At 41.9% G+C, this 17,272-nt stretch overlaps 1 protein-coding gene across 3 annotated transcripts in view; it reads right to left on the minus strand.

The window, feature by feature from the left end:
* LOC310987527 (guanine nucleotide-binding protein G(o) subunit alpha) overlaps positions 1-17,272 on the minus strand; it is a 106,254-nt gene that overhangs the window by 65,918 nt on the left and 23,064 nt on the right. For all 3 annotated transcript variants that reach the window (XR_014595450.1, XM_083973833.1, XM_083973834.1), the window contains exon 3: positions 13,315-13,456. Coding sequence is in view for 2 of the 3 variants with exons in the window: in XM_083973833.1 (XP_083829959.1) it covers positions 13,315-13,456 (142 nt within the window). In the remaining variant the exon portion in view is untranslated. The remainder of the gene's footprint in view (positions 1-13,314; positions 13,457-17,272) is intronic.

Here is a 17,272-nt window from a genome sequence, read left to right on the forward strand (position 1 = left end):
TAGTTGTGTGTATATGTTGCCTCCCCTACAGGGCCGACTCTGAGCCTCTCTGATGTTATGCACTCTGACGTGTTTTGCAGACTTTATCTAAAAGGCACTGTTGGTTCGCACACAGTTACACACACAGACACACATAGGGGAAGACACAAGGGTAATGCAATGAGAGGCTGCAGCTAAGTGAAGTCAAAAACATCCTGAGTGAGTCTCAGGAGCAGAAACAACAGCAGCAACACTCACAGAAAAACCTGGAGACCCTGTGTGACGTATTGAATCAGTGAGCGTGTAGAGTGAAGAGATTATTAGTTGATTAATAAAAGAGTCAATTCACACACACACAAAAAAAGCTAAAATTTTACTTCTCCCAGCTATCAAACATTCATATTTAATGCTTTTCTTTCTCAAATATGACATTTCACTTAATATTTTAGTGATTTTCTGCAAAGACTGAAACACTTAAAGTAGCATGAAGCAAAGAAATACTGAATAAGACCTCAGTTTAACATCCATGGACCTTCACCGATGTGGAAAGTACAACACTAGTCATGCAGATGCCTTTGAGATAAATGCTAATATTAGCATATAAATACGCCCCCAGTTACAGTTTCATGTTAATGTTTGGATGTTATCTTCTCCTGGGTTCAGCGTGTTGACATTTTAAATATGAGACAAATCTATATTTTTGAAAATGAAGGAAGACAAACATGAACCCGACATTTCACAATAAATAAAAAAAATCCTACAAAGATGGCGCTGGGGGACAACCACCACGGTCGTTAGGATTCATCCTCTGGGGACCATTAATGTCAACAATTAACATGGCAACCGGTTGTGCTGCCATTTTGTTGGCATGGCAACAAACACAACAGCCTTGTAACCTGACATTTTAACGACACACACACACACACACACACACACACACACACACACACACACACACACACTGCCTCTCTCTCTTGGGGAAACGTATCCCACTCGTTTCCTCCTCCTCCTCCACAGTGAGGATCTCTGAGATGTTGCTGAGTCAGACATCCATCCATCCATCCATCCATCCATTTTCTAAACCGCTTAAGCCTGTTCAAGGTCACAGGACGCTGGCGCCTCTCCCAGCATGCAGTGTTTTTTTTGCCCAGTCTGTCTATCTGGACAGGGACTGGAGCACACACACACACACAGATTTTTTTTTTTTTTTTTTTTTTTTTAAATACTCACATTCACACCTACGGGGCAATTTAGAGTGGCCAATTAAGCAAAACCGGTGTGTGTTTGGACGAGCGAGGAGAACCGGGTGCCAAACGTAGACAGAAACAAATCATCCTTTCCTCTTCATTGCAGGAAGAAACTTATTGAGGCAACTTTTATGTCAGTTTTAATCAGATACAACTCTACATCCACTTACAGTAACACCGTTTATCATTCAGCCCTAAGATTTGTTACAGGCAACAGCTACAACACCCATCATTGTGACCTGTACACTGGATTTTATTTATTTTTTAAGCTCTCACTGGCCTCTTACCATCCTACATTAACTCTTTAGCATCTTTTAATGCAAGTCTCTATCATACACGGTCAAAGGACTGGCTCACACTGCAGTTTCAGTCCAGTTTTCTTACTGTTGCACCTGCAGCCTGGAAAAACTCTGCTAAACCATCTGAAACTTACCACACTTTTATCAATAGGACAATTTAAATCCATTAACTGCATCTGCATTTTACCTTCAACTGCTTCTCTGTTTTCAATTTATCTTTGTCACTTTCACTTTTTTGGTATTTCGGATTTCGGATTATGCTTGTATGCTTAAAATGTTTTGTGTTTTGTCTCGGCTATATTGCAAATGAGGTTGCTCCTCAATATATTTCCGAGTTTAAATAAAGGTTATAACAACAGGATGGTGAAACCAACCGCTGAACTAAGCGATGGGATGTTGTTGCTCACGGATACAGATACAGATACAGTGAGAGGAGCTAAAGCTACAGCTACAGTATACATCATTAAAAAAAAGAAAAGAAAAGAAAAGGACACTGTGTGATAATTATAGTCACACATGGAAACAAAAGGCACAGAAATAACACTCACTCTCTCTCCCCCCCTCCACCCAAATCTCAGGTATGGGATCGTGGTCCTCCTCTCTGTTGCTAGGATACGGTTCATTTCTCTGCTGTGACAATCTCACTTTCATGATGCAGACTCTTTTCTCTCGGCTCTCTCCATTACACACACACACACACACACAGCTGGCCTAAAAATCCACGTGTGTGTGTGTGTATGTGTGTGTGTTAATTAGCCAGCTGCATTATCCAAGAGACTAATGACCTCTCAACGCAGCAGCGCGCAGATTGAATGTCTTGATGAATTGATTGAACGAGCCAATCAGTCGCTTTATAGAGAGCTCATGAGTTGATCTATTGGGTTTGACTGGATGGATGGATGGAGAGGAACGGCTCGCTGGGTTTTAGGAAAGAAATATAGATATATATGGGAAGTGACAACTGCTGTGATGGCATTAACAAGGAGGGAAGGTGAAGAGACAAGCGGGGGAAATTAAAAGAGAGATAAAAGTAATAGGAAACAGGAGAGAGGGAGGTGGCAGAGAAGAGGAGGAGGAGGAAGGACAAGAGAGGAAAAAGGTGAAACGATGATATGAGGAAGGAAGTGAGGAAGAGGGACAGGCAGAGAGGAAGAGGAGGAGGATGGGAGGAGAGAGGGGGAATATAAAGGAGAGAGGATGTGAGGAGGGGAGAGACAAAAGGAGGATGCTGAAAATAACAAGAGGATGAGGAGGGGAGGGAGGAAAGGGAGGAAAGAGACAGAGAGAGAGGTGTGTGTGTGTGCGGGGGGAAAAAAATCAAAGGCAGCTCAGCACTGCAGGATGGTGGCAGATTGACGCACACTTCAAACACACACACGGTCTCTCAACAACACACAGACACACACAAAAACTTCAAACATCTACCAGTGAGTATGTGTGTGCGTGTGTCTATACAATGACCTTCTTAACCTGGCTGGAGGGAATCTATAATGATACACACACACACACACACACATAAAGCCAATTCAAAGCTTCACATATGCTGATCAATAACCATGTCAAGTGTGTGTGTGTGTGTGTGTCACAGGCTTTGGCTCATGACACACTCACACACACATTAAGGCCTGGTGATGTGTGTCGCCACGTTCAGTTATGATTACAAAGCTGTGACCAGGCCAAAGGTCACATGCAGCATCATCAATGTCGTCCATCTTTAACCCGTTCATATAGATCTGATCTGTACACACCTGGTGGACGACACCTGTGCTTTTTGTTTGTTATTATTATGAAGTCGGCTAATATCAGCTTTTATAAGTTATTATATTATATATTATTATATCATTATCATGATGGAAAATTTGTGCCTCTTTCCTCAAACTGTTTATTTGTGGACAAAAAATGGGTCAGACACATTTTTTGGGTCAGTAAATCAGTAGGAGAAACAGTTTGACATCATTTTCTCCATTGTGAAGTTGCATTTTGTTACTATTTAAGGGATGGTTCAATATTTTGGCAAACTGGCTCCAGAACGCTCTAGTGGACAAGTTGTGACCTGCACATTCACCACGCTATGAGATAATAACAGAACGCTACGAGACAGAGTTGTTTTAGAGGTAAATTCATGCAAAACAGCTGATGCGCGTTCCTGTCGGGGGCAGTTTTTCAGCAAGCAGTCTCTGAATTTCCCTCTAAAACAACTCTGTCTGGTAACGTTGTGTTATTATCTCATAGCGTGGTGAATGTGCAGGTCACAACTTGTCCACCAGAGCGTTCTGGATTTGTTGGATTGTGTATTTGATGAGTTTGAAGAGGGAAACCTCAGGGGGGGAAATCCCATTAGCCTCCATAGCGTAGCTCTGAGCAGCTTGCGGCTCTGCTCCGCCGCTTGCACCGACAATTAAAGGTAACGAACCAACTCCTGAGACTATAGGGATTATGGCAATGGGCCGATTTGCCAAAATGTTGAACTATCCCTTTAACAATGAACTCACTGCACAGTGGCATCTGGGTAATTTGACCAATTGATTTTACAAAACGACATTACAGTAAGTTTCTGGCCGAGATCTCGTCTGTATGTTGTGAACGGCCTCTTATCAGCAGACACAAAAGTCACTTCCATGAAATTAGAGCTCCAGCACAGAGCTATGAGAAACCATACTGTGTCATCATACTAGTCATTTCAATGAATCCAATGTATTGCAATTGCTGAATCTATAGAATCAAAATAAAATCGCTGCATGCAATTTCATGCATTTTAAAAAGATAAGCGTTTTACATAGTCTAGATTTTTTTTTTTTCTTTAAGGCGAGATAATTACTCCTCTAACATCCCAGGCATGTATATCAGATTTGTCTGTATAATGGATGAGGAGAGAGAACTCATAGTCTATTTAGTGCAGGTTTCCTCTCATGTGATCTGTTGATATTTAACCTGGTGTGACAGAGGAGCCACCTAGGCTCTGGGATAATTTACCAATTTTACAAAAACTATATTAAGGTTGTTGCCGAGATGTAATTTGAATTTTTTTTTCTTTTCCATGAAGAAAAACTGACGGCTGGACGGACTATCAATGTGTCGCATGATGAAGTTGGAGGGTGCTGCGGAGGTCAGGAAACAAAACAAAAGAAGAAGTTGGAGTTGGAGTTATAAAAGTTTGGCGTCTTTGCAAGGTTAGTTTGCATTTAAAAAAATATCAAGTTTATCTTTTATACTCTTAAAAAAACAAGATATTTTCCTATTTCCTATTTGGCTACAAGTATTTCTCTGCAACATTTCACACAAAAGAAACTGGTTATTCGATGATGATGGGCCACAAACTTGTCATATCTAGCGTCACCTTTAACAAAACTGACGTTGCATCCCTGTGGAGGTCGTCATTTTGAACATCACCATCAGAATTCACGAACCGTTCCTCCTTAGATCTCATTCACACAAACGCTTGAGGATAAATATCTGATTTCCACAACAGCAGGAAGCAACCTGTCTGTCTGGCAGCTACCTCTCCTCTCTATCCCATTTTCTGTGACTCTCGTCTGCTCTTGTCTTTCCTCGTGTTCCCTCCATCTCCCTCTGGTCTACTTCCCTTTCTCTCGCTTGCTGTTTGAAAGTCCATCGAGACACAAAGTGTTTTTCTGTTATCAGATGCTGTGTGTGTGCGTGCGTACACGTGCGCGTACGACATGCTGCCGTTGAGCAGCAGCTGCTTCCTTCATTTCCTTCTCTTCATCCGTCCCTCTGTCTTACTTACAATTGTGTCCATCAGATGCCACAAAAACAGCGAGCGATGAAAAGAGAGAGGGATGAATCAGTCCAACTCAAATATTTTGAAAATTAAAAGGCTGAAGTGGAAACTATTCGTCTACACCCCGTTGTGTCTGTTGTTTAGAAAGATAACAAAGAAATAAGCTGATATGGTAAAATCTTAGGAAGCTGCAACAAAATGTAAATAAATATCTTGAACTGGGTTGATCCACATCTCCAGCTTGTGTTGTTTGTGCAGCGTGTGTGTGTGTCTGTGTGTGTGTTTGTCTACTACTGCCTAGGCTTTAAACAAATAAGGTTGAGCATACATTGCACACACATAATGTAAGGCTGGTGAATTGTTAGGACGCATTGAAGCAATTACTGTATAGAATGTAAAGCCTGAGGCCGATGCATCAGTAATGCACAAGCTGGTGCACAATCAGAAAAAAAATTAAATAAATAAAAGCCAGTTACTGCTCCAGGCTCATTCTTACGATCCACTTACGCTACTCAAAAGGAGTCCTGTACATCCAGTACAGCGGAGGTGAAAGAAAACTCAGCTGTGCCTTAACAATTTAGGACCGATATACAGCACCGGTGTTAGTCCTTATAGATATATAAGCAACATTTCTGTGCACAGACAAATATAAACTGAGTTTTTATGTAATGATGAAATATTTTCTGCTTATTTTAATTAAAAATTAAAAATGCACCCTAAATATGAATGGAAAAACAGAAACTGCATTATAATGTATATATATGTCCTAGTTTTAGAAAAGTATATACACAAACCTGTTTAGGTGCTTATAGAAGGGCAATGTTAATGTTACTTCTGTGCTTTATTATTCATACTTTCTACCAGTATGTTGTACTTTTAAGAGCAGCTTATAAGATGAGGACTGACCACTGCGTTAGGTCAGTGCGACTAGGGCACACAGCTGAGATTTCTGGTATTTACACTGAGCCGAAATCCAACGGCGCCCAACACAGCTGTTAATGTTAGTCTAACATTGTAAGATCCAAGATCCAAGCTCAGCCCCACAGAGTAGAAAAACACTAAACAGTGGATAATGTGGCTTATTTCAAACATAACATAACCCCATTAATTAAATGCTCCTTAGAGATAACACTGGGTTAGGTTACGGGTGTAGGCGCTAATTAGCCAGAGATGCGAGATAAAATACGCAGCACAAAGTTTTGCTTATGAATTTTGGGCATCTTCAACAATTCAAGTAATTTCCAACCATTTCATACAGCCTCCTTCTTACATGTTTTACTTTTACTCTTCAGATATAGTTTCATCTTTTCAAAATTGCTTCAGCAGCTTCTTCACTTAATTCAACATTGTCTTAACAATTTACTCAGCTCATTCAGCTTCCAGCTTTCAGCATTCACCCATATTTCCTTCAGGAAATGCATTCTCCAGTGTTAGCCTAACATTGTAAGATCCAAGATCCAAGCTCAGCCCCACAGAATTGAAATAAGCCACATTATCCACTGTTTAGTATTTTTCTAACATAACATAACCCCATGAATGAATTGCTCCTTAGAGATAACACTGGGTTAGGTTACGGGTGTAGGCACTAATTAGCCAGAGATGCAAGATAACATGCGCAGCACAAGTTTTGCTTACAAATTTTGAACATTAAAGTGGATGAAGAGGGAAACCACCATCCAAACTATAATATAATGCACAAAAATGGATGTAGACCTAGTTACAGATGCTTTGCTGATTGAGAACTGCTGTGAAAAGCCAATTAGTAGTAACTGGAAACCACTCAGAATCTGAATTAAGTTTTTATTAGGAGCAAAATGCCTGCAGAGATTTTGACAATTATTCAGAATCTGTGCGGTGATGAGAGGATCGTCTTTGAAACCTGAGTGAAAACTGTTTGAAGATTCATGCGGCAGTGACAACATGCAATCTATTTCAAGCACGCTATCACTGTGTGAGTGTTACGTGTGTGTGTGTGTGTATGTGTGTGTGTGTGTGTGTGTGTGTGTGTGTTACATCGCCCTTGGACATGGGCTTGCGGAATGTGTTGAGAGGAGGCAAAACACTGGGTTGCCACAGCAACTAGCCAAGGCTGGGAGAAACAGATGGGGGGGTGTCATCAGGAGAAGAGGTGAAAACAAAAAAAAAAGTTGAATATATTATAAAAGAGAAATAAATGGCGACGAGGACACAAAATAAGCGGGAAAAAAGTGAAAAAAAAGAGTGGGTGCCAACTTTTAGATCTGTATAATCCAAAGTTGCAAAAGATATGTATTGAATTGTATGTTTTGTTTTTTCTCTTTCCTAACATTGGAATAGGTGTCCCAGTTTGGAGCAGTTTTATCCTCCATCTTTTATTGGTGTGTGAGTAGTAGGATGTCTCAAAGTCCTCTGGTTACTTTGAGGGGAAGTCAAATGTAGAGTGTAGTTTAAACACAGCTCAGCCCGGTCGGTCTCTGCTTCTCGTCCTCTGTCACATTCCCTCCATTCTCTCTTAAATAATCCGCTTTCTTCCTCTTTCCCTCTCATTCTTTTTTTTCACTTTCCTGTCGACTACAATATATCTCTCTTCTTTTAGCTGTGTCTTTTATTTTTGTCATCCTTCACCTTTTTACATCGTCCTAAAACACAACTACACTGAGCAATTCCTTTTCTTTTTATTGTAAACAGTGTCTATTATACTGGAATACTATTAAATGAACCCATCTGACTTAGGTAGGTTTTGAGGTTCCTGTCTGTTTGTGTTGAGTAACATCAAGGGTATCACTTAAAGGGATAGTTCAACATATTGGCAAATTGGCCAAAGTAGGAGTATGTTTGTTATCTTTAATTGTCGGTGCAAGCTATTTTTAGAACGGCGGAGCAGAGCCGCGAGCTGCTCGCTACCAAGGCTCATGGGATTTCTTGGTTTCCCTCATCAAACTCATCAAATACACAATCCAACAACTCCAAAACGCTCTGGTGGACAAGTTGTGACCTGCACATTCACCACGCTATGAGATAATAACAGAACGTTACTAGACAGAGTTGTTCTTGAGGCAAATGCAGAGACTGTTTGCTGAAAAACTGCTCCCAACAGGAACACGCATCAGCTGTTTTGCATGAATTTACCTCTAAAACAACTCTGTCTGGTAACGTTCTGTTATTATCTCATAGCGTGGTGAATGTGCAGGTCACAACTTGTCCACCAGAGCGTTTTGGAGTTGTTGGATTGTGTATTTGATGAGTTTGATGAGCTAAACCAAGAAATCTCATGAGCCTCCGTAGCGTAGCTCTGAGCAGCTCGCGGCTCTGCTCCGCCGTTCTAAAAATAGCTTGCACCAACAATTAAAGGTAACAAACCTACTGCTATGACTATAGGGATTATAGAAATGGGCCAATTTGCCAAAATGTTGAACTATCCCTTTAAAGAAAAAGCAGAAGTGGGGTAGACAGGATGAAGAGAAATACTTCTAGGAACCAGAGGTCAACTCCCATATTGCAACTCTACACATCACAGCTGTGTGAAGGTGGAAACACACACCCCACACGTTAACTTTTGTAACTTAGCCGACCAGGTTTAGATAACTTAGCAGCTTCAGCTGTTTCACCGGGGTCAGGGCCAAGGCAAACTGCTCAGGAGAGAAACTAACAAGTTGTTTATTTGCTGTAACAGCTGCACAACTCAACACCTCTGATTAACATGGCAGTGCACCCTGGAGACGGAACAGGTGTGACTTTGATTTTGCTGTCAACTATTGACAGTGCATGTTTGTTTTTTTTGTTTTTTCTTTCACCCATGCTCTGGTGTACTGTAGTAATAAAAGAGCCACTATAACAACCCTGTGTAGTCTGAATGTGTGAAATCAGACACATTCACTTTTTTTCTCACTTTACTTCCATTCTTTTCACACTAATCTCAGTTTATATTTATAAAAATATATAGAGTACTGCATCTGCTGCTTCTTAGTGTGTGTGCCTCCCATCATTTGGTTGCACAGCTCATCCACCGCATCACAACAGGAGGTTTACATGCATCACGGAGGAGGAGAGGGGAGTGGACGAGGCCATAACCTCTGACACTCCACTGATAAACACCTGACCAACACACACACACACACACACTGCATTTTTTAATGACTCTACTATAGCAACGGTAATCTGTCACGCCTCGGGCCCTTCTCTTCACCTCTGACTAGAAATGCAATACCAAGATATATTAAAACGCACAAACACGGCGCACACACATAGGCTACACAAAAGTCAAGCACCAACACACACACACACACACACAGATATCATATCCTAATCAATAGCTGTACTGTTATTTCAGCCCTCTACTCTGGGTATCAATAGCTCCGTTGTGATTAAAAATATACTGTGCCTTTGGATAAGGTTAAAGCCAATGACACGTGTCTGTTAGTGTGGGTGCTTGTTTGTGTGTTTGTGTTTGTGTGTGTGTGTGAGAGAAAGAGGACGAAAAGACAAAGTGAGAAAGCCTGTCTGTTCTAGAAGAAGTTCTAATATCCAAGAAAAGTGTCGACCCAAGACCAACCTGTGGCTGTCAGTGGGTTGACATTGAAAATCCCCAAGATAAATACTCAACTCTTAATGTTCTAGTAGTTTTTGCATTGTGCATCTAAACCAGCGGTGTCAAACGTGCGGCCTGCGGGCCAAAACCGGCCTGTCAGAGGGTTCAATCCGGCCCTCAGGATGAATTTTCCAAGTGTGAAAATTACATAGAAGACAGAAGAAGTTGAAATTGCACATTTTTTTAGCAAGAAATGTCAGGTTGTTCATAATGTGTTTTGTAAAAGGATAGTTCATTAACTGTAAACATCTTAATAATGTACTAAAACAATACAAAGTTCTTTTTTCATGCTATTATTTTACTAGTTCGGCCCACTTGAGATCAAATTGCACTGCACTAAAATGAGTTTGACACCCCTGATCTAAACCAGTGGTCATGTTAAATAAATAGATAGTGCATAGATGTAACTTCTTTGGAGTTCATTTGCACTATAAATATCAATATTCTTGTAATGCAGCAGGTCAGATGTGCTGCAACTGGGTTTACAGTACAACACTGGTTCTCTATAACTCTAATGAATCAATGGAAGTAGAACTGGAAATCAAAAACAAAATGGGACGCAACACACTACACTAATCATCATTACTATGCCCGACGTGATCCTCGTCATCATCATCATCACACTTCACATCTTTGTCGACAGCTATTCTCAGCGTTTGATGTGCAGGCTGGAGCTCAACCGGCTCTTGTTGTATATAATCCAGCATTTCCCACAGGGAGGAGGAGGGAGAGGAAGGGGGAGGGAGGTGGTGGGCCTGTCATGTGATGATGGTTACGATCTATCACCACCCAACACCCGTTGCAACACTCACCGCCGGATTTGCATGCTAATATACGAGCATGTGTCTGAGCTGCAACACAGCCTTGATTAGAGAAACCATTTAATGTACATGCTTGTATTTGAATGTACGTCGTCTTTAGATGTCAGTCAGTCAGCAGTTTCCAGGAGAGTCTATTACTTGTTGGGCTGCTGGCTGGCTTTCTATTGAGAGCTGGGGTCCAAAACATTTAGCATAATCACCGCTTGACAACTCCAGATGCCTGAATTATGAGAGCCGTGGGACCTGAAACTGATGCACAGGGCCGGGGAAAGATTGATATAATGCGACACTGTGTCTTCATCACCCTTACATATCTAATTAACCTCTTTCCATTGCTGCATATTGAAAACGGAGCTGATGCTCTTCAGTGGATTAGAGTCATAATTCTCAATTAGCGTATCATACGTTGAACTTGTGTGCTTTAGGATTTAAAAAGGACTTAGATGCATAACTAATTTAGATTGGCATGAGGGACTTTTGGCACGAGCATGACAGGGTTATATAGCTGGCAGCCGCTCACATTAACCCCCCCGATAAGTGCTGATGTAGACACTTTAATAAATAAAAAGGGACCCAGTGGTGGCGAAGAGGCGACGCTCAATAAAAGAGTCAAAGTAGCTGCTCATGCCGAGAGGGAAAAGATCGTATAAATTATGTATTGTATAAATCATAAAATGTGACATAAAAGCATCTGATAAAAGTAATATATTTTAAGGAAAGCGTTTGTCTCTTCTGCAACTTCAATGAGAGACAATACATGTTCTGATTCTGTTTCATGTCCTCAATAAAGATAAAAGTGTCACTATCGCTGCTTTTATTACTATATCTTCTTACAAAATGTTCTACAAAGCGCATCTGAAAAAACGATCGATATGTTGCACTTCCTGCTGTGGATCGTCGTCTCTACCTGAAAGATTCATGTTGGATAACAACCAAAAACGAAACTGGGTGTTATACTCCTGAAACGGATACACAGCTGCACACTGCTGCTGCTGCTGCTGCAGAGGAGACATGTTTAACCAGGCAGAACTGCTCAGGTCGAGATCCATATTTCAAATCTAATAACCAGTCTAATCTAATCTAATAGAAAATGAGCGCTTGTTGTGATAAGCACAAATGTTTTACTGTAACTTCTGATGCATGAAGGAAAAAAAAAACAGAAAACAGTCTGCATCATTTCTCCGTCAGCGTGGGTGGAAAATGTTAATCTCTAATGCTAAGGATCTGGCACCATCCCTCAGCTCTCCACTGTAACACCTTCCACCTACAGTACTGTACAGTGCACTGCATGGCCACTGTACATACACTACTCACAAAAAGTTAGGGATATTTGACAAGAATATCCCTATAAAAAGTTCATACTACAGTGATATTCTATCATGAAAGCTTTTGTTTGATTGCATCCTTCTCATTAAAAGGCTAACAACAGTGGTGGCTAAAGCACAACAAAAACCTCAATGTCTCAATAACTTGATCAATTTGATCAAAGTGTTGTCTTGGTCTCATGATGTCAAAAATTTAACATGGTGGAGAGGAGAGAAGAAATTGTCATTGAACCAGAACATTTAGTGGTTCAATGTTGAACCACTAAATCAGCCGGTGCTTGTGATTTTTGTGGTTAATTACCTTGTTAGAGAACAGCATGTTATTCAATAAGCACTGAAACATTGAACAACTGGACATGCGCATTCAAAAGTTTAGAGAAGGTTAAATTAAGTTCACCTGTAAAGGTTATAGTGCATTTTAGGTGAATCCAAAAGCCAAACATCCCTAACTTTTTGTGAGTAGTGTATATATATATACATACAGAGGGGGGGACAAATTAAAAAAGTTCGGTGTTAGGCCTTGGTATTGAATCTACAAGCCACTGAGCTCTGTTGGATTTGATGGTGGTAGCCCCAAATCTGCCCTAACTGTCCGGCTGGGTTGCGATCTAGTGACTGTGAAGGACTTTGCATCTGATTTGCATCATTTCATATTCATCACAGCAGCCAGTGACCCATCATGTCCTGTGGTTTGGGGGCAACAGTGCACACACATCCACTGCACGGACACAAGCTACTGTGTGAATACTGTGTTAACTATACAGTTATCCTGCTGCAGTGACCCAGTCGGCATAATGTGATATACAGTCCTGCCTATTTGAATGGAGAGCTGTGTTTTGTTGGTGTTTTGAGGTCAGAGCAAAGGAAGGAGATCTGTATCTTGCCCAGAGACACTTTATCAAGGCCAGTACAAGAGCTGGACTCCTGGTGCTTTGGTCTGAAAGACAGTAACTCTGTGTAAAAGCACACGGTGCCCTCTCCCTGAACTCCATCAGTCGTTATGGCAGCCGTCCAGCGGCTACTTGCTTGCATTCAGGACCGGGAGCCGAGCATTTGGAGCATTAGCTCAGTGGGTCACGTTGAGGCTTGACATCCTCAATCAGCCTTATTCACACAACAGTTTTTTTGACTTGAGGATAAAAAAAAACAATCTTGAGGACATTTCCATCTGTGACAGTCTTGTTTCTGTTGCCACGTTCGAGTTGTGTGACACGCTAGAAATTCAGTGATAGAATCTGGAAAATGAACTTGTGCTGCACTGCATATCATTGTGTGTGTGTGTGTGTGTGTGTGTGCGTATGTGTTTATTAAGCGTGTGGTCAAGGAGGGCTGACCTTGCGTTCTTTGTCTCCATACTCCAGGCCCAGCGTATCCATGGCGCGGACGATGGCAGCCAGAGATTGGATGGTGTTGCTGTAAACGACAGGCTTGTACTGCTTTACATCGTCGCCGGAGAAACCGTCCTCATGGATGATCCTGAATGCACACAAACGCACAAACACACACACACATTAGTCAGTGAATTTGCATTTAGAAACCAAGAGTATGCAATGGATTTACACACATCTGGACGCACAGAAACAGTGCAGGTATAGAGTTAAGTATAGGTCGCACATGTGCAGTGGAAGAATGGAGGTGGGAGGTTAAAGGGAAACACAGGTGGTTGAGGGAGGGTTACAACAAAAACACAAAGGGAAGAGGAGCAGGACGGGGCGAGGGCGAGGGGGGGGGGGCATAACCAGTGGGCTAAGCTGACATTTAGGCACACACAGTGCTAGCAGCGGCCTATTCCTGCTGTTTTAAATGTCACGCTATCTTTTACCACAGCTAACGCAAGGACACACAAATACACACACACACACATACACACACACACACCGAGAGAGACAGACAGACTCAAAGACAATTAGGGACAGACAGACAGACAGAGTGTGCAGACGGACAAATCAGACAAAGTCAAACAGAGAGAGATGGGCGGCCGAGAACAACGGACAGGACACCAGCAAACAATCGGCTGATGATGCACACGGACAGATACGGGCTGGGGCAAACGGTGTGAGGCAATGCAAATAGACAAACCACACACAGACAAACACACACACACACACACACACACACACATATATATAAATTAATCAAAGTGAACAAGCACTCTGCTGCTATATAAAGAACCGAGGGATCAAACGCAGTAACAACTTCAAACAACTTGTGTGCATCACCATCACACGTATGTGAAACTCTGCATCTATCACCATCCGTCGGTTATAAACGCCTGTTGCTAGTGTGGCGCTAACCCTCCTGACACGCCATAGAGATTAGCCCCACCTCGCCCACTCATCCCCGAGGCGAAGGAAGTATTGTTTGGGTTTTTTTTTTTTTATTTGCACGAAAAAAGGCTCGGCTCGACAGCAGATCACCTCATCTAGATCTTGAAAAGAGCGAGCTTATGCGGACTCGATGCTAATGAGCTAGTGTCAGAGCTAGCTCCTGTCAGCGCCGTGTTTTGACACCGAGCTTTACTTTTTTTTGAACACGTTAATCCAAAGAGGCACAGAGTCAGCCTTTCAAAGTGAAATTTAGAAAAGTTAGAAGTTAGTTATTCGGAGAAGTTTAGGACGTGAGGGAACTGGAAAAAAAAAAAAAAAAGAAACACCAGAGAGAGAAAGAGAGAGAGAAAATCAAAGCACAGAGGCAACACATCCAGTATTTTTAGTATCTTATCCACAGATTATTGTTGGAGCGGCAACAACACGCCGGCATTCACAAAAAGCTACAGTGGGATTTCATCGCAAGACATTTGATTGGCATCTCTTCCTCTCAAACACAAACACACACACACACACACACACACACACACTGTCGTCTGTCTCCTAAACACCTCAGCAGCTGTTTATATGCATCCCTCGCTCTCTCTCTCTTGCTGAGAGTGTGTGCTTGCATCTGACAAACACGTGCCACTATACATCTGCATGCAAGTTTTTTTTTCGCCCATGAGCGTGTTTATGTCGTGTGAGGACGACGTGCGTGCGTGTGTGTTTTGCGGTCTCGAGGACAGCGCAGTCCCGGGCGGGTAACGTTTCAGATCAATCAGGCAGCCTGCCAGTCCTATATAAATACACTGGGCTTCTATTTACATCGGTGACTTTCACACACACAGAGCGCAGATCTATACACTGGAACGAGGACAGATATATATTATATTTATTCCTATATCGGTATCGGCTGCACATCGGCTAACAAGTCCGACGAAGAGATCAAGTATGGGAGGAGGATGTATCCTGCTGCATCCCAGCAGGAAACAGATACCGACATTTTGTTTCTTTGCAGCTCGATCACGACTCTAACTTTACTCTTTGCTCCCTTCTCTTCTCTTCTCTCCTCTCCTCTCACTCTTAACGACTTGCCAAGCAGACACTTTTTCCGAAAGCCTTCCCTCCATCTTTTCCTCTCACCGCAGAGGTGAAACGAGGACAAGCACCCAATTAAGAGAATTGGACGCCTCCGTCTCTGCAGAAACTGAAGATGCCAAGAGAGACGATGATGCCTGGTTTCACACCAACATGAACTACTGAAGAAAAAAGAAAAAAAACGGATCTGAACTCTGGGATCCCAGTGGGCTGCATTAGCACATGTGATGCAGCTTCTATACATCAACCTGCTCTCTATAATAACAACTGTGTGCAATGTTAAAGGGATAGTTCAACATTTTGGCAAATTGGCCCATTGCCATAATCCCTATAGTCATAGCAGTAGGTTTGTTACCTTTAATTGTCGGAGCAAGCTATTTTTAGAACGGTGGAGCAGAGCCGCGAGCTGCTCAGAGCTACGCTACGGAGGCTAATGGGACACAATCCAACAACTCCAAAACGCTCTGGTGGACAAGTTGTGACCTGCACATTCACCACGCTATGAGATAATAACAGAAGTTGTTTTAGAGGTAAATTCATGCAAAACAGCTGATGCGCGTTCCCATCTGGGGCGGTTTTTCGGCAAGCAGTCTCTTTACCTCACGGCTCTGCTCCGCCGTTCTAAATATAGCTTGCACTGACAATTAAAGGTAACGAACCTACTCCTAAAACTATAGGGATTATGGCAATGGGCCAATTTGCCGAAATGTTGAACTATCCCTTTAAAATAGGCAGCCTATGGAAGAAAAGAATCTGGAAATGAGCCAAACTTGTCAAGGAAAGTTAACTCTTCTACTTCAATATAAGGTTTGACAAGTTCAAGGTCTAGAAATTTAAGTGGGAGAGCAGAGTCATGACTGTCTTCATGGAGAAATAAGACTTTTACTGTCATTAACTCAGGGAAAGAGTAAAAATAGAGGATACAGAGATTTGCATGAGTAAAGATTTCAGATTAGTGTTGTAACAGGTGTTATTAGAGGTGTATCACACACTTGTCGTTTTATGTGTGTGTGTCAGTTTGGCCGGCGCCGCTGACGTGAGCTTTCATGCATGAGGACCTTTTCTCATTACCCACTCTCCAAGCCCTTCTGTCAGCAAAGAGAGAGCACTATGTGTGTGTGTGTGTCGGTGTGTCGGTGTGTATGTGTGCAATTTCTCATAGCTTTGGCACAATCTGCACGGTGACCTGAAACATAGTTTAGTTTCACACTGAGCCAGACAGATGGACAGAGGGACAGACATATGGGCAATTTAACCACGATATTATTCCATGATATCAGCACATGCACGGCTGCTATTTTAGAGGCCAAATAACAGGTGTTGGGTGTAATGACAGATGTCAGCAAAGCAATCAAACCCACATTTAGTGATCAGTTAGTTGTGCTGCTCCACTGTCATGCTCTTTGTAGAAATTTGATAATCGCTGTATTTGAAATGACAAATGTGCATTTGACTGAGAACAAAGAGAAACACTCCATAACCGACCATTTTATAAGGTTTACTGGTGTTTTTGTTTGTTGTGTTTTGTTTTAAAATAGACTCTCAATAGCTAAAGCCACACCTGATATGTGTTACTACTCAATCGTGAGACAATTAACAGGTATTACATCTGACTTTGATGCACATGTTCAACCCCTTTTCTATTCCAGATGTGTCATCAAACATGTCCCAAATCTGTACAGGTGGCATGTTGTTTTAGCAGTTAGTAAAACATACATAACTTGAACCAATCAAGACAAGACGCAGTAAACCTCAGAGAGAAAGTACAAACGATGATACAACAAGAAATTCAAAGCTATTAGATTAAAGATGTGAAGGCCTGATGATGTCAAACTCAGATACTAGTGGAAGCGCTGCGGTGTTTTCTCTTTGGACTTTATCTGAA

This window comes from Trachurus trachurus (assembly GCF_905171665.1).
Source record: "Trachurus trachurus genome assembly, chromosome: 6".
Taxonomy (NCBI): Eukaryota; Metazoa; Chordata; class Actinopteri; order Carangiformes; family Carangidae; genus Trachurus; species Trachurus trachurus.